The sequence below is a fragment of the Salvelinus alpinus genome, chromosome 11, assembly GCF_045679555.1.
Source record: "Salvelinus alpinus chromosome 11, SLU_Salpinus.1, whole genome shotgun sequence".
NCBI classification, from domain to species: domain Eukaryota; kingdom Metazoa; phylum Chordata; class Actinopteri; order Salmoniformes; family Salmonidae; genus Salvelinus; species Salvelinus alpinus.
Genome location: NC_092096.1, coordinates 10,360,750 through 10,380,536, shown reverse-complemented (window position 1 = coordinate 10,380,536; position 19,787 = coordinate 10,360,750). Strand labels below are relative to the sequence as shown.

At 45.5% G+C, this 19,787-nt stretch overlaps 1 protein-coding gene across 2 annotated transcripts in view; it reads left to right on the top strand.

Annotated features, from left to right (window-relative positions):
• The first annotated feature begins 221 nt into the window (after window positions 1-221).
• Window positions 222-19,787, top strand: part of LOC139533570 (cullin-associated NEDD8-dissociated protein 1) — a 61,810-nt gene continuing 42,244 nt past the window's right edge. For both annotated transcript variants that reach the window (XM_071331713.1, XM_071331712.1), the window contains exons 1-3: window positions 222-553; window positions 7,633-7,776; window positions 17,625-17,779. In XM_071331713.1, coding sequence (XP_071187814.1) covers window positions 486-553; window positions 7,633-7,776; window positions 17,625-17,779 — 367 coding nt within the window. In that variant the 5' untranslated portion in view covers window positions 222-485. The remainder of the gene's footprint in view (window positions 554-7,632; window positions 7,777-17,624; window positions 17,780-19,787) is intronic.

The window sequence follows — 19,787 nt, the reverse complement described above, 5'->3', positions numbered from 1 at the left end:
CAGCCACAAAGTCATCATTATGGCTAAACCGCGACTGCTAATCTTATGCCAAACCTTAAATGAAGACCAAAAAGCTAATTTTTGTTTTCATATTCAATTTTTGTTTTTACGATATAGCCAAGTTTTACTTTATGGCTGTGGTAACTAGTGACAACTCGGACAAACTCACTAGTCTGGTCCTTCCCCCCTATAACAAACTCAACTTTGACCCCCCAGGAGCGAATTCGTCTGGTTCTGCAGCTCCTCCTCTCTGCAGAGCAAAGTGAGGTCTCCATTCAAACACATCCAAAACTCCGCAGGATGAGACTCAATTCTCTGATATTCCGCCGCTGATCGTCGCTTCGCTCCATTGAAAGGAAAGTGACAGTGGAAACTGAATCGATTTCAATCGTTAAGCGAAGTAAATAGCTAAATAAGTGGATAAGAATTCCGCTCCGTGATACTGACTAGTGGTTGCTAGCAGGCTACTCCAACAGACTGCAAACATGGCGAGCGCCTCATACCATATCTCTAATCTATTGGAAAAAATGACATCAAGCGACAAGGATTTCAGGTAAATACAATAATCTAACAATATATGCATTTGAAATGACGCTGTGATTCTGAACTTTTACTGAAACCGGTATCGTCCCATATGAAAACCCTGCAAGTTAGCTAGGCCTCAAATCAATTCTGTCATTTGGCTAGTCTGCTAACGTTCGCTAGCTAGCGAACTAACAATGTTAGCCACTCGCTATAAACACATTCTTGCGAGAAACCCACATGAACATTTTGACATTATATTTCTATTTTGTCAGTTTTGCAAAGTATATAGCTAGCTAGTTACATTTAACACTGTCATGTTGCTAACTAGCTGGCCAACTCGCTCTGACAGTCATTACTGTCAACGCTAGCTAGTAAACATCGTTTTGAGGTAAAATACGTTATCGAATTTAGCTAGCTAACTCAACCAAGTGGACTAAACTAGTTAGCTAGTTAACAAACTAAATAGTTAGCTAGAAAGGCATTGCACATATCCTAGCAGTCAACAAATGCCATATCAATGATTGCTTAGCTAACGTTAGCTAGCCACAGTACATCCATAACATAATTCAGCCAGCATGTTTATGTTGTTGGCTGATCGGGGAATCAAAATGTAGTTCATTTAGTTAGGTAGTTAACTAATTAGCTAGCTTTGAAGCATACCACTACCTCACTGTCAGGTGTTTTTATATTAACCATACCAAACACACAATCATAACCAACTAACTAGAAACAACTTGATTGACTTCAACCCAAACCGTGAATTTGCAGCCATATCAACTTCACATTAGAGGAACAGTTGTTTTTACAGAAAATATGATGATTTAAGCCAGCATTCTGCTCTTCGCAATTCTGTTACAGTTGCCATGAGTATTTCAGGTTCATAACAATGACTGACGGTGGCTTGTGTTCTTACATGTATAACTTCACAGCTTACATGTATAACTACATAGTCGTAATCTACCACCTGATAAATGTTGCAGTTCTTTCACTACAGATATCATCTTAGATGTGTGCACCTGTGGGAATCCAAAGCTGCGTTCCTGTAGTCTTGTTCTGGTGTTTTCCAGTGGTTCCCACACCTGTAGAGATAGATAGGTAGACACAAAGTCATTTGTCACTGACATTTGCTCTGAAATGTCAGATGTTACAACTATAAAACATATGGAAAGTAACCTGTCCCCTGACATACTGAGTGTGCCCCCAATAATATGTAATGTCTCTCCTGCCCATCCCTGAAACGCTTTACCATAACCTTGCATTAACCTCACCCCCAGGCTCAATTGCTAGAGTGAGCCGTCTGGTTGGATGACATTTCCTATGCACGTGTGGGAACTCCTAGCATCTCTTCTTTCTTGTCAACAAAGGCTACTTCCCAGATTCTCAGTCATGCCAATAACTCTACAGGTCCCAGACTATTTCAGGTTCATAACAATGACTGACGGTGGCTTGTGTTCTGGGGTGGAACGGTGAGAAATGGTACAGGACTATTTTACAGGGAGCCTGTTCCACTGTGTGCCCCCATTGCCTTGTAGTTTTGAGGGATTGCCTATGCAGCTGCCAAAAGCATGACTTGACACCAGCGCACTGGATTATCCATCATGGTTGAATTATATTTTAAATCCACCTCTAGATTCAAAACTCTGAAGTGAGTCAGTCAAGAAATAGCTGTTGAGAGTTTAGGCCTAACCTCTGAGTCTGGAGATGGGAGTTGAGTCTGGAGATGGGAGTTGAGTCTGGAGATGGGAGTTGAGTCTGGAGATGGGAGTTGAGTCTGGAGATGGGAGTTGAGTCTGGAGATGGGAGTTGAGTCTGGAGATGGGAGTTGAGTCTGGCGATGGGAGTTGAGTCAGAGGTAGGCCTATTTGAGTTCTAACATCACATTATAGAGGGAGTAAAGGGGTGATCCTTGCTTCTGCACGTTTGCATGATGACATCATCATTAGCAGGGGAAATCAGTGGCCTTTCACATTTGAGTGGGAGGTCTAATGTTATCCACTCTGTCATGTTTGTGTAGGTGTGAGTCTTGTTGTCCTCGTCTAATTTAGGGCCCTATAAAATGAGGGTGGTGGAGAACGAGGACGGAATCCAGACATTAAAATGGAATATAAATAAGTAGATTGAATTTAAGGAACTCAACTAAATGTATTGAACTTGTTAGACAATGGGTTAATTTGCACGAGATTATCATAACACATGAACAAAATGTATCAGTGATTTGTATTTTCCTTCAGCTGGGGAATGCCCCTGTCTGTGTACACGTTTGTACACGTTTGTCTACCACTAGCCGTTAGCGATGATGCTAATAATGACAACAGTCTTCTGGTAGATGGAAAGGCTTTCACAAAAAAATCTTCTCAATTAAATGTTAACTACAAAGTAGCCTATCTGGCAAAATTATATATAATGATGATTTGCATCAATTATTAGCAATCACGTGTGTGCTACAGAAACACCGCTAACCAAACAAGTCTCTTGCTGGTGCCACAGAATTAAAGGGTATCTACACCCCAAAAGGAGCATTTCTTAGATTTTCTCCAGACCTCAAAAGTGGTTCAAGCATTGACTTAGAACATCCCATTTTGTTTTTCTTAATTAACAAAAAAAAGGTGTGATTTTTGACAGTTAAGAACCTGGGGAAAAAACTAAACAGAGAAAATGGTATTTTGGATAAAATCAAACAGATTTTATAAGCTACTACTAATGTTTATCTAGTGCGGTGGTGGTACCGTGGTAGTGAAGATTGATTTCCACTATAGAAGAACACCCCCTGGTAGAAAGTGTTTCCCCACACACCAGTTCAGAGAGGGAGAGAGGAGTGTGGGTGCTCCAGTCCATTACCTCATGCTGTGGGGCTGCCGCTCAGTGAGTGTGGGTGCTCCAGCCCATTACCTCATGCTGTGGGGCTGCCGCTCAGTGAGTGTGGGTGCTCCAGCCCATTACCTCATGCTGTGGGGCTGCAGCTCAGTGAGTGTGGGTGCTCCAGCCCATTACCTCATGCTGTGGGGCTGCCGCTCAGTGAGTGTGGGTGCTCCAGCCCATTACCTCATGCTGTGGGGCTGCCACTCAGTGAGTGTGGGTGCTCCAGCCCATTACCTCATGCTGTGGGGCTGCCGCTCAGTGAGTGTGGGTGCTCCAGCCCATTACCTCATGCTGTGGGGCTGCCGCTCAGTGAGTGTGGGTGCTCCAGCCCATTACCTCATGCTGTGGGGCTGCCGCTCAGTGAGTGTGGGTGCTCCAGCCCATTACCTCATGCTGTGGGGCTGCCGCTCAGTGAGTGTGGGTGCTCCAGCCCATTACCTCATGCTGTGGGGCTGCCGCTCAGTGAGTGTGGGTGCTCCAGCCCATTACCTCATGCCGTGGGGCTGCAGCTCAGTGAGTGTGGGTGCTCCAGCCCGTTACCTCATGCTGTGGGGCTGCCGCTCAGTGAGTGTGGGCCATGGACCTCATGCGTTATTCATTATTTTTCTCTTCCTTCTCGCTGTCCCTCTTGTTTAAAAAGCTTCTTGCGTTCCGATGGGGGGGGGGGGGGGACTCGTCAGAGATTATCAAACGAGCCTAGTGTTGAGGAGCATAGTATTTTTTTAAACCTTTATTTAACTAGGCAAGTCAGTTAAGAACAAATTATTATTTTCAATGACGTCCTAGGAACAGTGGGTTAACTGCCTTGTTCAGGGGCAGAACGACAGATTTGTACCTTGTCAGCTCGGGGAAAAGGTCTTTCTTGAATCACACCAGGAGTTCTTTGATGTGTTAAGATGGAGAAGACAAGATGGTGTCTCAAAGCTGATCTTGTGTGATGTATACTCCCATGTATTAAATTGGATTCGATGGTAAAAGTTACCCCCCCCCCCACTCTGAGAGATCAGAGCTGGTCTGTCTGGTATCATCTAGTGCTTTAGGCTTCAGTCGTTCCTCTCCTCGGAGATAGTAGCTTCATCTTTGTACTAATGTTGATTTGCTTTGGCTTCTAATGTCAGAGCACTTGACTTGTTACCTTCTCTTAGCTCAGTGGTGTTAACACCACTGAGCTAAGAGAATGGAACCCTCCAAAGGGTTTTAACACCACTGAGCTGAGAGAAGGTAACCCTCCAAAGGGTTAACACCACTGAGCTAAGAGAATGGAACCCTCCAAAGGGTTTTAACACCACTGAGCTGAGAGAAGGTAACCCTCCAAAGGGTTAACACCACTGAGCTAAGAGAATGGAACCCTCCAAAGGGTTTTAACACCACTGAGCTGAGAGAAGGTAACCCTCCAAAGGGTTAACACCACTGAGCTAAGAGAATGGAACCCTCCAAAGGGTTTTAACACCACTGAGCTAAGAGAAGGTAACCCTCCAAAGGGTTTAACACCACTGAGCTAAGAGAAGGTAACCCTCCAAAGGGTTAACACCACTGAGCTAAGAGAAGGTAACCCTCCGAAGGGTTTTAACACCACTGAGCTAAGAGAAGGTAACCCTCCAAAGGGTTTTAACACCACTGAGCTAAGAGAAGGTAACCCTCCAAAGGGTTTTAACACCACTGAGCTAAGAGAAGGTAACCCTCCAAAGGGTTTTAACACCACTGAGCTAAGAGAAGGTAACCCTCCAAAGGGTTTTAACACCACTGAGCTAAGAGAAGGTAACCCTCCAAAGGGTTAACACCACTGAGCTAAGAGAATGGAACCCTCCAAAGGGTTTTAACACCACTGAGCTAAGAGTAGGTAACCCTCCAAAGGGTTAACCCTTTGGAGGGTTACCTTCTCTCCGCTCAGTGGTGTTAAAACCCTTTGGAGGGTTACCTTCTCTTAGCTCAGTGGCGTTAAAACCCTTTGGAGGGTTACCTTCTCTTAGTTCATTGGTGTTAAAACCCTTTGGAGGGTTACCTTCTCTTACCTCAGTGGTGTTAAAACCCTTCGGAGGGTTTGGCCGGTGGGGCTTTCCTTGGCTCGTTGTGCTCTAGCGACTCCTAGTGACAGGGCCGTGCGCCTGCAAGCTGAACCCGGTTGTCAGTGGAACTGTGTTTCCTCCGACACATTGGTGCGGCTGACATCCGGGTCAAGCAGGCGGTGTGATAAATAGGTAGGCGGCCAGGTGGGCCATGTTTTTGGAGGACGCATGACTTCGCCTCTCCCGAGCCCTTTGAGGAGTTGCAGAGATGAGCCAAGGGATGTAATTCAGGGGGAAATGGGGGGGGGGGGGGATATGCCTGTGGCCATACCACCCTGAACACGCATGTTCAGGGTCGGGCCTGATGAGCACCGGGATGGGAGACCGCCTGGGAGAATACCAGGTGTAGTAAGCTGTATAAAATAACAACACAGAAATAGATGTGGTGCGTGCGATGGTTCCCTAATGCTGGAAGGGGGGGGGGGGGGGGGCCTCTGCTCTAGAAGATTCTATAGTTGGATGTTTTATGAACATGTAACATAACATCATAACCCTGTTAGTTTAACGAGGTCTTCTTCCTCCCTGTGTGTTCCTGTAGATTCATGGACTAGTTTTTCAACCACTCCACTAATTTCTTGTTAACAAACTGTAGTTTTGGCAAGTCGGTTAGGACATCTACTTTGTGCATGACACAAGTCATTTTTCCAACAATTGTTTACAGACAGATTATTTCACTTATAATTCACTGTATCACAATTCCAGTGGGTCAGAAGTTTACATACACTAAGTTGACTGTGTCTTTAAACAGATTGGAAAATTCCAGAATATTATGTCATGACTTTAGAAGCTTCTGATAGGCTAATTGACATAATTTGAGTCAATTGGAGGTGTACCTGTGGATGTATTTCAATGCCTACCTTCAAACTCAGTGCCTCTTTGCTTGACATCATGGGAAAATCAAAAGAAATCAGCCAAGACCTCAAAAAAAAAAATGGTAGACCTCCAAGTCTGGTTCATCCTTGGGAGCAATTTCCAAACGCCTGAAGGTACCACGTTCATCTGTACAAACAATAGTACGCAGGTATAAACACCATGGGACCACACAGCCGTCATACCGCTCAGGAAGGAGACGCGTTGTGTCTCCTAGAGATGAACGTACTTTGGTGCGAAAAGTGCAAATCAATCCCAGAACAACAGCAAAGGACCTTGTGAAGATGCTGGAGGAAACAGGTACAAAAGTATCTATATCCACAGTAAAACAAGTTTGAACTCGACATAACCTGAAAGGCCGCTCAGCAAGGAAGCCACTGCTCCAAAACCGCCATTAAAAAAGCCAGACTACGGTTTGTAACTGCACATGGGGACAAAGATCATACTTTATGGAGAAATGTCCTCTGGTCTGATGAAACAAAAATACAACTGTTTGGCCATAATGACCATCGTTATGTTTGGAGGGAATAGGGGGAAGCTTGCAAGCCATAGAACACCATCCCAACCGTGAAGCACGGGGGTGGCAGCATCATGTTGTAGGGGTGCTTTGCTGCAAGAGGGACTGGTGCACTTCACAAAATAGATGGCATCATGAGAAAGGAAAATGATGTGGATATATTGAAGCAACATCAAGACATCAGTCAGGAAGTTAAAGCTTGGTCGCAAATGGGTCTTCCAAATGGACAATGACCCCAAGTATACTTCCAAAGTTGTGGCAAAATGGCTTAAGGACAACAAAGTCAAGGTATTGGAGTGGCCATCACAAAGCCCTGACCTCAATCCTATAGAATATGTGTGGACAGAACTGAAAAAGGGTGTGCGAGCAAGGAGGCCTTCAAACCTGACTCAGTTACACCAGCACTGTCAGGAGGAATGGGCCAAAATTCACCCAATTTATTGTGGAAAGCTACCTGAAACGTTTGACCCAAGTTAAACAATTTAAGGCAATGCTACCAAATACTAATTGAGTGTATGTAAACTTCTGACCCACTGGGAATGTGATGAAAGAAATAAAATCTGAAAGAAATAATTCTCTCTACTATTATTCTGACATTTCACATTCCTAAAATAAAGTTGTGATCCTAACTGACCTTAGACAGGGATTTTTTACTAGGATTATATGTCAGGAATTGAGAAACTGAGTTTAAATGTATTTGGCTAAGGTGTATGTAAACTTCCGACTTCAACTGTATATTACATCATGACCTTGTTAGTCTAACTGGGTCTTCTTTCTCCCTGTGTGTTCCTGTAGATTCATGGCCACCAACGACCTGATGTCGGAGCTGCAGAAAGACTCCATCAAGCTGGACGATGACAGTGAACGCAAGGTGGTCAAGATGATCCTCAAGCTACTGGAAGACAAAAACGGAGAGGTCCAGAATCTGGCCGTCAAATGGTGAGAGATCTCTGCCTCTCTCTGTGTGTGTGTGTGTTCGCCTGTCAGGGTTTCCGTTAGGAAAATGTGGCACCGGACAACGTGACTGGGAAGATTTTAATTTACAGGCTATTATTTGAGATATTTACCGGATCCATATGCATATTAGATTATGGTAATTCATCTTAACAGAACATGCAACTCGTGTAATAAAGCAGTCAATAAAACGTAATTTTCAAACATTTGTCAAAATGCAATTCATGGGGAAAACACCATTCTAAACAGCTCACACTGATAGCTGTTCCATATGTGACAGAAATTTAAATCTCTGTTAGAAACTTAGAAAAAGGGGAGATCTAAAGATGCAACAACTATCATGGGTTGTTAATATGAGAAATGGCATAGCGGTGGGTCCAATAGAACAGGAGAGAAATGGCATAGCGGTGGGTCCAATAGAACAGGAGAGAAATGGCATAGCGGTGGGTCCAATAGAACAGGAGAGAAATGGCATAGTGGTGGGTCCAATAGAACAGGAGAGAAATGGCATAGTGGTGGGTCTAATAGAACAGGAGAGAAATGGCATATTGGTGGGTCTAATAGAACAGGAGAGAAATGGCATAGTGGTGGGTCCAATGGAACAGGAGAGAAATGGCATATTGGTGCGTCTAATAGAACAGGAGAGAAATGGCATAGTGGTGGGTCTAATAGAACAGGAGAGAAATGGCATATTGGTGGGTCCAATAGAACAGGAGAGAAATGGCATAGTGGTGGGTCCAATGGAACAGGAGAGAAATGGCATATTGGTGGGTCCAATAGAACAGGAGAGAAATGGCATAGTGGTGGGTCCAATGGAACAGGAGAGAAATGGCATAGTGGTGGGTCCAATAGAACAGGAGAGAAATGGCATAGTGGTGGGTCCAATTGGGGAATTAAATGGAAATACAAATTATATAATTGCAACTGTCTATGGAAATAAATAATGTAAAATACTTAACCAGAAAGCAGGACTTGGCTATAGAGGAATTGAGGATCATTGGCTTATTATAATTATTATTTTGCTGTGTATTGTTTTAGATCACAAGCTCGTAGGCCTATGCAAATTTGGGAAGCCTGCAATTTGTGCAGCGTTTGTGTCAATGGACAAAACTGATTATTAAGTTGCGTCTGTCGGTGATAAGCATTTTATAATATTTGTGAAAATAATGTCTTGAGTATTTTTTATAACGTAGAAACAAGAAGGTATAGTCTCTTTCCAGAATGGCTCACCTGTCTCCCGCCAATTCTTGAGCATTCATTGTTTCATGGTGTAAATTTGGCGGCCCTTTCGATTAAAAATCAGATCCCCATTACGTCACCAGTAGTAAATGTACCGCTAATCCCCGTCATTTGGTTACATTAATGTCTGTTAATGCATGTATTAATTAGTCATTTACCGTTGTTGAAACATCTTTCCAACAAGTCTCCCCCTCGATAATAATCACCAGTCCTCGGTGTGAAAGAGGATATAGGTCTACTGCTGCATTGGCCAATAGGCTGTGAGTTCCATGCGCTCATTTCTTTAGCCACCAATGGACCACAGTGTATCAATGTGTCCATATGACAGATCTCGCATTAGTCAACTTTTTTTTTTAACTTTGAGATTTTTATCATTTTAATTCAGATTGTTATGATTAATCACGTGACAGTGATTTTGAGAAACAAACGTTATTTATAAAAAAAATAAACTATTCCACAAATATGGGCATATGAAAATCGTAACTGACATGCAAATGGTAGGATAAATTGTATGCTTCCCCAAACTTGAAACTTACGCGGCGCTGCCTAAGAAGTCTTCAAACACTGAACAAAAATGTAAAAGTAACAGGCAACAATTTCAACAATTTTACCGAGTTACAGTTCATATAAGGAAATCAGTCAATTTGAAATAAATTCATTAGGCCCTAATCTAGGGATTTCACATTACTAGGCAGGGGTGCAGCAATGGGTGGGCCTGGGAGGGCATAGGCCCAGCCAATCAGAATTAGTTATTTTTCCCCACAAAAGTGTGTTATTACAGACAGAAATACTCCTCAGTTTCATCAGCTGTCCAGGTGTCTGGTCTCAGACGATCCCACAGGTGAAGAACCCGGATGTGGAGGTCCTGGGCTGGCGTGGTTACACTTGGTCTGTAGTTGTGAGACCGGTCAGATGTATTGCCAAATTCTCTAAAACATAGTTGGAGGCGGCTTATGGTAGAGCAATGAACATTCAATTCTCTGGCAACAGCTCTGGTGGATATTCCTGCATTCAGCATACCAATTGCACGCTCCCTCAACTAGAGACATCTGTGGCTTTGTGCTGTGACAAATTGCATGTTTTAGTGGCCTTTTGTTGTCCCCAGCACAAGGTGCACCTGTGTAATGATCTTGCTTTTTAATCAGCTTTTTGATATGCCACACCTGTCAGGTGGCTGGATTATCTTGGCAAAGGAGAAATGCTCACTAACAGAGATGTAAACTATTTTGTTTACATAAAGCTTTTTGTGCATACTGAATTTCTGGGATCTTTAATTTCAGCTCATGAAACATGGGACCAACACTTTACATGTTGAGTTTATATTTTTGTTCGGTGTAAAACAATTGCCTCCACATTTCCATGGTTGGATTTAGCCTTTAGGTTACTGTGAAGCAAGGAAAAACATGCCTCATAATATGAAATAAAATACTCCGGTTTCAAACACTGAAGTATGTTATCAAAATGCGTACGTCCTAAAGCTCCCATTGTTAAAGTGATGGGAGACGCGCTGACAGCTTTTATTCCTGCACTTGAATAGGAGACGCACTTCAATTACCAGTTGAGAAATAAAAATAGTAGCTCTTCTTAAACGAGCACCAAAACTGTTTTGAACACAAACAAATAGCATTTAAAATGAATGGGCTTGTAGAAGCACATGTTTTACTCCGGCAGTAACACGCTGAGGAGCTGCAGGGGGAACCCCACTCTGTAGGTTGTGATTAGTTGTGTTGGATAAATAAGATACATTGATGACTAACCAAAATACACACAGGCCAATTTAATTCCACTAAATTATGCAAATGAACCTATAAATCAATAAGCATGACGGTCATTATTTTATTATTTTGCAATGGGATTTTTTTTCTTCTCCTGGCCACTTTGGCTGCAACAGTTTTTATTTAATATTTTTAGGCTTTTCATGTTTTTCTATAACGGAAACCCTGGTGTCTCTGACTGAACTTAAAGCACCATTATAGAGAGGTTCAAAACATGGCTGTCAAACACTGAGACTGAGAGAGGGGCTGAATCACCTGACTGGCTTGGGCCCTGTGGGAGACTATCTAGTCCCAAACCATCTGTCTGCAACTATGTCTGTCTCTCTGCCTCTCTGTCTGCCGCTATGTCTCTCTGCCGCTATGTCTTTCTGCCTCTCTGTCTGCCGCTATGTCTCTCTGCCGCTATGTCTTTCTGCCTCTCTCTCTGCCGCTATGTCTTTCTGCCTCTCTCTCTGCCGCTATGTCTTTCTGCCTCTCTCTCTGCCGCTCTGTCTTTCTGCCTCTCTCTCTGCCGCTCTGTCTTTCTGCCTCTCTCTCTGCCGCTCTGTCTTTCTGCCTCTCTCTCTGCCGCTCTGTCTTTCTGCCTCTCTGTCTGCCGCTCTGTCTTTCTGCCTCTCTCTCTGCCGCTCTGTCTTTCTGCCTCTTTCTCTCTGCCTCCGTTTCTCTCTGTCTTTCATTCATATCCTTTCACAACACTGAGTATGGACAGTGTTATTGAATAACCCTGTGTTTGCTTCACTTTGTTTGTCTTATTGCACATTTGACATTTTTGTCTGTGGATATTTCATGTCAGAGCAACATTGATTTTTATCTTCCTTGCCCCAGCTAGGGGGATCTGTCTCAGTGCTTTATGAGCCAGTGGCAGTGTGATCTTCCTTGCCCCAGCTAGGGGGGGATCTGTCTCAGAGCTTTATGAGCCAGTGGCAGTGTGATCTTCCTTGCCCCAGCTAGGGGGGATCTGTCTCAGTGCTTTATGAGCCAGTGGCAGTGTGATCTTCCTTGCCCCAGCTAGGGGGATCTGTCTCAGTGCTTTATGAGCCAGTGGCAGTGTGATCTTCCTTGCCCCAGCTAGGGGGATCTGTCTCAGTGCTTTATGAGCCAGCGGCAGTGTGATCTTCCTTGCCCCAGCTAGGGGGATCTGTCTCAGTGCTTTATGAGCCAGCGGCAGTGTGATCTTCCTTGCCCCAGCTAGGGGGATCTGTCTCAGTGCTTTATGAGCCAGCGGCAGTGTGATCTTCCTTGCCCCAGCTAGGGGGATCTGTCTCAGTGCTTTATGAGCCAGTGGCAGTGTGATCTTCCTTGCCCCAGCTAGGGGGATCTGTCTCAGTGCTTTATGAGCCAGCGGCAGTGTGATCTTCCTTGCCCCAGCTAGGGGGATCTGTCTCAGTGCTTTATGAGCCAGCGGCAGTGTGATCTTCCTTGCCCCAGCTAGGGGGATCTGTCTCAGTGCTTTATGAGCCAGCGGCAGTGTGATCTTCCTTGCCCCAGCTAGGGGGATCTGTCTCAGTGCTTTATGAGCCAGCGGCAGTGTGATCTTCCTTGCCCCAGCTAGGGGGATCTGTCTCAGTGCTTTATGAGCCAGCGGCAGTGTGATCTTCCTTGCCCCAGCTAGGGGGATCTGTCTCAGTGCTTTATGAGCCAGCGGCAGTGTGATCTTCCTTGCCCCAGCTAGGGGGATCTGTCTCAGTGCTTTATGAGCCAGCGGCAGTGTGATCTTCCTTGCCCCAGCTAGGGGGATCTGTCTCAGTGCTTTATGAGCCAGCGGCAGTGTGATCTTCCTTGCCCCAGCTAAGGGGATCTGTCTCAGTGCTTTATGAGCCAGCGGCAGTGTGATCTTCCTTGCCCCAGCTAGGGGGATCTGTCTCAGTGCTTTATGAGCCAGCGGCAGTGTGATCTTCCTTGCCCCAGCTAGGGGGATCTGTCTCAGTGCTTTATGAGCCAGCGGCAGTGTGATCTTCCTTGCCCCAGCTAGGGGGATCTGTCTCAGTGCTTTATGAGCCAGCGGCAGTGTGATCTTCCTTGCCCCAGCTAGGGGGGGATCTGTCTCAGTGCTTTATGAGCCAGCGGCAGTGTGATCTTCCTTGCCCCAGCTAGGGGGATCTGTCTCAGTGCTTTATGAGCCAGCGGCAGTGTGATCTTCCTTGCCCCAGCTAGGGGGATCTGTCTCAGTGCTTTATGAGCCAGCGGCAGTGTGATCTTCCTTGCCCCAGCTAGGGGGATCTGTCTCAGTGCTTTATGAGCCAGCGGCAGTGTGATCTTCCTTGCCCCAGCTAGGGGGATCTGTCTCAGTGCTTTATGAGCCAGCGGCAGTGTGATCTTCCTTGCCCCAGCTAGGGGGATCTGTCTCAGAGCTTTATGAGCCAGCGGCAGTGTGATCTTCCTTGCCCCAGCTAGGGGGGATCTGTCTCAGAGCTTTATGAGCCAGCGGCAGTGTGATCTTCCTTGCCCCAGCTAGGGGGATCTGTCTCAGTGCTTTATGAGCCAGCGGCAGTGTGATCTTCCTTGCCCCAGCTAGGGGGATCTGTCTCAGTGCTTTATGAGCCAGTGGCAGTGTGATCTTCCTTGCCCCAGCTAGGGGGATCTGTCTCAGAGCTTTATGAGCCAGCGGCAGTGTGATCTTCCTTGCCCCAGCTAGGGGGGATCTGTCTCAGAGCTTTATGAGCCAGCGGCAGTGTGATCTTCCTTGCCCCAGCTAGGGGGATCTGTCTCAGTGCTTTATGAGCCAGCGGCAGTGTGATCTTCCTTGCCCCAGCTAGGGGGGATCTGTCTCAGAGCTTTATGAGCCAGCGGCAGTGTGATCTTCCTTGCCCCAGCTAGGGGGATCTGTCTCAGTGCTTTATGAGCCAGCGGCAGTGTGATCTTCCTTGCCCCAGCTAGGGGGATCTGTCTCAGTGCTTTATGAGCCAGCGGCAGTGTGATCTTCCTTGCCCCAGCTAGGGGGATCTGTCTCAGTGCTTTATGAGCCAGCGGCAGTGTGATCTTCCTTGCCCCAGCTAGGGGGATCTGTCTCAGTGCTTTATGAGCCAGCGGCAGTGTGATCTTCCTTGCCCCAGCTAGGGGGATCTGTCTCAGTGCTTTATGAGCCAGCGGCAGTGTGATCTTCCTTGCCCCAGCTAGGGGGATCTGTCTCAGTGCTTTATGAGCCAGCGGCAGTGTGATCTTCCTTGCCCCAGCTAGGGGGATCTGTCTCAGTGCTTTATGAGCCAGCGGCAGTGTGATCTTCCTTGCCCCAGCTAGGGGGATCTGTCTCAGTGCTTTATGAGCCAGCGGCAGTGTGATCTTCCTTGCCCCAGCTAGGGGGATCTGTCTCAGTGCTTTATGAGCCAGCGGCAGTGTGATCTTCCTTGCCCCAGCTAAGGGGATCTGTCTCAGTGCTTTATGAGCCAGCGGCAGTGTGATCTTCCTTGCCCCAGCTAGGGGGATCTGTCTCAGTGCTTTATGAGCCAGCGGCAGTGTGATCTTCCTTGCCCCAGCTAGGGGGATCTGTCTCAGTGCTTTATGAGCCAGCGGCAGTGTGATCTTCCTTGCCCCAGCTAGGGGGATCTGTCTCAGTGCTTTATGAGCCAGCGGCAGTGTGATCTTCCTTGCCCCAGCTAGGGGGGGATCTGTCTCAGTGCTTTATGAGCCAGCGGCAGTGTGATCTTCCTTGCCCCAGCTAGGGGGATCTGTCTCAGTGCTTTATGAGCCAGCGGCAGTGTGATCTTCCTTGCCCCAGCTAGGGGGATCTGTCTCAGTGCTTTATGAGCCAGCGGCAGTGTGATCTTCCTTGCCCCAGCTAGGGGGATCTGTCTCAGTGCTTTATGAGCCAGCGGCAGTGTGATCTTCCTTGCCCCAGCTAGGGGGATCTGTCTCAGTGCTTTATGAGCCAGCGGCAGTGTGATCTTCCTTGCCCCAGCTAGGGGGATCTGTCTCAGAGCTTTATGAGCCAGCGGCAGTGTGATCTTCCTTGCCCCAGCTAGGGGGGATCTGTCTCAGAGCTTTATGAGCCAGCGGCAGTGTGATCTTCCTTGCCCCAGCTAGGGGGATCTGTCTCAGTGCTTTATGAGCCAGCGGCAGTGTGATCTTCCTTGCCCCAGCTAGGGGGATCTGTCTCAGTGCTTTATGAGCCAGTGGCAGTGTGATCTTCCTTGCCCCAGCTAGGGGGATCTGTCTCAGAGCTTTATGAGCCAGCGGCAGTGTGATCTTCCTTGCCCCAGCTAGGGGGGATCTGTCTCAGAGCTTTATGAGCCAGCGGCAGTGTGATCTTCCTTGCCCCAGCTAGGGGGATCTGTCTCAGTGCTTTATGAGCCAGCGGCAGTGTGATCTTCCTTGCCCCAGCTAGGGGGGATCTGTCTCAGAGCTTTATGAGCCAGCGGCAGTGTGATCTTCCTTGCCCCAGCTAGGGGGATCTGTCTCAGTGCTTTATGAGCCAGCGGCAGTGTGATCTTCCTTGCCCCAGCTAGGGGGATCTGTCTCAGTGCTTTATGAGCCAGCGGCAGTGTGATCTTCCTTGCCCCAGCTAGGGGGATCTGTCTCAGTGCTTTATGAGCCAGCGGCAGTGTGATCTTCCTTGCCCCAGCTAGGGGGATCTGTCTCAGTGCTTTATGAGCCAGCGGCAGTGTGATCTTCCTTGCCCCAGCTAGGGGGATCTGTCTCAGTGCTTTATGAGCCAGCGGCAGTGTGATCTTCCTTGCCCCAGCTAGGGGGGGATCTGTCTCAGAGCTTTATGAGCCAGCGGCAGTGTGATCGTCTTGGCTCACACTCTCAACAAACCATTTAGAATTAGGCTTTTAAGGGATTATGTGATCAATAAGAAGATTAATTAAAATTAATCTCTCGAGGCTGTATTTCTCACACATTTCCAATGTTAATATAGGCTACAGCAACACCGCAGTTTGCCTGCTTTCATATCGTTGCCAGTTTGAAGTAGTAATCTGTATGTCGTGAACGCAGAATGTAAGAAAGGCACTGTGCCTCTGTGGACTGGCTGCACCACTATGTAAGAAAACAAACAATAAAGATATCATTTTAACTCTGGGTTGCAGTTACAGGTGTTAAACCCCCCCCCCCCCCACAAAGATCTGTCATTACAGAGATGACGGACCAGGCGACACTGGCCTGGATGGCTAGAACAAGTAGGGCTCAACTGATGATGTAGTGTTTTAATAAACAGGTCTCTTCCTCTCTGCTGCTGCTGACGACAAGAGGCCCTGTGTGGTTGAGCCACTCGGCCTGACTGGTGTGTTACTCAGTCTGATTAAACAACAGCCCTTTTTAAACCAGGGACCCACGTCACATGGTTGACAGTGGGGTAACAACGTGGTTTTATCATGACATTAGATCAACTCTGGACTAGCTTCTGTTGGAACGAGAGAACCAGTTATGTTGTGTTCCAGCCTGGGTCTGTTGGTCAGTAAGGTGAAGGAGTACCAGGTAGTTTTATATTGATATATATATTGTGTTGTGTTCCAGCCTGGGCCCGTTGGTCAGTAAGGTGAAGGAGTACCAGGTAGTTTATATTGATATATATATTGTGTTGTGTTCCAGCCTGGGCCCGTTGGTCAGTAAGGTGAAGGAGTACCAGGTAGTTTATATTGATATATATATTGTGTTGTGTTCCAGCCTGGGTCTGTTGGTCAGTAAGGTGAAGGAGTACCAGGTAGTTTTATATTGATATATATATTGTGTTGTGTTCCAGCCTGGGCCCGTTGGTCAGTAAGGTGAAGGAGTACCAGGTAGTTTATATTGATATATATATTGTGTTGTGTTGCAGCCTGGGTCTGTTGGTCAGTAAGGTGAAGGAGTACCAGGTAGTTTATATTGATATATATATATATATTGTGTTGTGTTCCAGCCTGGGGCTGTTGGTCAGTAAGGTGAAGGAGTACCAGGTAGTTTTATATTGATATATATATTGTGTTGTGTTCCAGCCTGGGCCCGTTGGTCAGTAAGGTGAAGGAGTACCAGGTAGTTTTATATTGATATATATATTGTGTTGTGTTCCAGCCTGGGGCTGTTGGTCAGTAAGGTGAAGGAGTACCAGGTAGTTTTATATTGATATATATATTGTGTTGTGTTCCAGCCTGGGCCCGTTGGTCAGTAAGGTGAAGGAGTACCAGGTAGTTTTATATTGATATATATATTGTGTTGTGTTCCAGCCTGGGCCCGTTGGTCAGTAAGGTGAAGGAGTACCAGGTAGTTTATATTGATATATATATTGTGTTGTGTTCCAGCCTGGGCCCGTTGGTCAGTAAGGTGAAGGAGTACCAGGTAGTTTATATTGATATATATATTGTGTTGTGTTCCAGCCTGGGTCTGTTGGTCAGTAAGGTGAAGGAGTACCAGGTAGTTTTATATTGATATATATATTGTGTTGTGTTCCAGCCTGGGTCTGTTGGTCAGTAAGGTGAAGGAGTACCAGGTAGTTTATATTGATATATATATATATATTGTGTTGTGTTCCAGCCTGGGCCCGTTGGCCAGTAAGGTGAAGGAGTACCAGGTAGTTTATATTGATATATATATTGTGTTGTGTTCCAGCCTGGGCCCGTTGGTCAGTAAGGTGAAGGAGTACCAGGTAGTTTATATTGATATATATATTGTGTTGTGTTCCAGCCTGGGCCCGTTGGTCAGTAAGGTGAAGGAGTACCAGGTAGTTTATATTGATATATATATTGTGTTGTGTTCCAGCCTGGGCCCGTTGGTCAGTAAGGTGAAGGAGTACCAGGTAGTTTATATTGATATATATATTGTGTTGTGTTCCAGCCTGGGCCCGTTGGTCAGTAAGGTGAAGGAGTACCAGGTAGTTTATATTGATATATATATTGTGTTGTGTTGCAGCCTGGGCCCGTTGGTCAGTAAGGTGAAGGAGTACCAGGTGGAGACTATAGTGGACACGCTGTGTACCAACATGCTGGCAGACAAGGAACAGCTCCGAGACATCTCCAGCATCGGACTGAAGACGGTCATAGGAGAACTGCCCCCTGCATCCAGCGGTAAGTACCACCATGACCCCTGACCCCCTAACCTGTATCCTGATGACTTTTCACTGGACATGGGCTTTCACAAAGCTGATCTTGGATCAGTTTTCCCTTCTTTTTTTGTTGTTGATCATAATGAATAAGATTACGTGGACAGGAGGGCCTGATCCTAGGTCAGGACTGAGAAGTCTGAAAGCTGTCATTATTGAACACATATCAGAGCATGATATCAGTTTGTGGAGATTATGTATAATGTGTTAGTTAAACCAGTTAGATAATGAACTGATAGACTATCCCCTCTAGTGATGGTGTTGTAGTGTGTTAAACCAGTTAGATAATGAACTGATAGACTATCCCCTCTAGTGATGGTGTTGTAGTGTGTTAGTTAAACCAGTTAGATAATGAACTGATAGACTATCCCCTCTAGTGATGGTGTTGTAGTGTGTTAAACCAGTTAGATAATGAACTGATAGACTATCCCCTCTAGTGATGGTGTTGTAGTGTGTTAAACCAGTTAGATAATGAACTGATAGACTATCCCCTCTAGTGATGGTGTTGTAGTGTGTTAGTTAAACCAGTTAGATAATGAACTGATATACTATCCCCTCTAGTGATGGTGTTGTAGTGTGTTAGTTAAACCAGTTAGATAATGAACTGATAGACTATCCCCTCTAGTGATGGTGTTGTAGTGTGTTAAACCAGTTAGATAATGAACTGATAGACTATCCCCTCTAGTGATGGTGTTGTAGTGTGTTAAACCAGTTAGATAATGAACTGATGGACTATCCCCTCTAGTGATGGTGTTGTAGTGTGTTAAACCAGTTAGATAATGAACTGATAGACTATCCCCTCTAGTGATGGTGTTGTAGTGTGTTAAACCAGTTAGATAATGAACTGATAGACTATCCCCTCTAGTGATGGTGTTGTAGTGTGTTAGTTAAACCAGTTAGATAATGAACTGATAGACTATCCCCTCTAGTGATGGTGTTGTAGTGTGTTAGTTAAACCAGTTAGATAATGAACTGATAGACTATCCCCTCTAGTGATGGTGTTGTAGTGTGTTAAACCAGTTAGATAATGAACTGATAGACTATCCCCTCTAGTGATGGTGTTGTAGTGTGTTAAACCAGTTAGATAATGAACTGATAGACTATCCCCTCTAGTGATGGTGTTGTAGTGTGTTAGTTAAACCAGTTAGATAATGAACTGATATACTATCCCCTCTAGTGATGGTGTTGTAGTGTGTTAGTTAAACCAGTTAGATAATGAACTGATAGACTATCCCCTCTAGTGATGGTGTTGTAGTGTGTTAAACCAGTTAGATAATGAACTGATAGACTATCCCCTCTAGTGATGGTGTTGTAGTGTGTTAAACCAGTTAGATAATGAACTGATGGACTATCCCCTCTAGTGATGGTGTTGTAGTGTGTTAAACCAGTTAGATAATGAACTGATAGACTATCCCCTCTAGTGATGGTGTTGTAGTGTGTTAAACCAGTTAGATAATGAACTGATAGACTATCCCCTCTAGTGATGGTGTTGTAGTGTGTTAGTTAAACCAGTTAGATAATGAACTGATAGACTATCCCCTCTAGTGATGGTGTTGTAGTGTGTTAGTTAAACCAGTTAGATAATGAACTGATAGACTATCCCCTCTAGTGATGGTGTTGTAGTGTGTTAAACCAGTTAGATAATGAACTGATAGACTATCCCCTCTAGTGATGGTGTTGTAGTGTGTTAAACCAGTTAGATAATGAACTGATGGATTATCCCCTCTAGTGATGGTGTTGTAGTGTGTTAAACCAGTTAGATAATGAACTGATAGACTATCCCCTCTAGTGATGGTGTTGTTGTGTGTTAAACCAGTTAGATAATGAACTGATGGACTATCCCCTCTAGTGATGGTGTTGTAGTGTGTTAAACCAGTTAGATAATGAACTGATATACTATCCCCTCTAGTGATGGTGTTGTAGTGTGTTAAACCAGTTCGATAATGAACTGATAGACTATCCCCTCTAGTGAT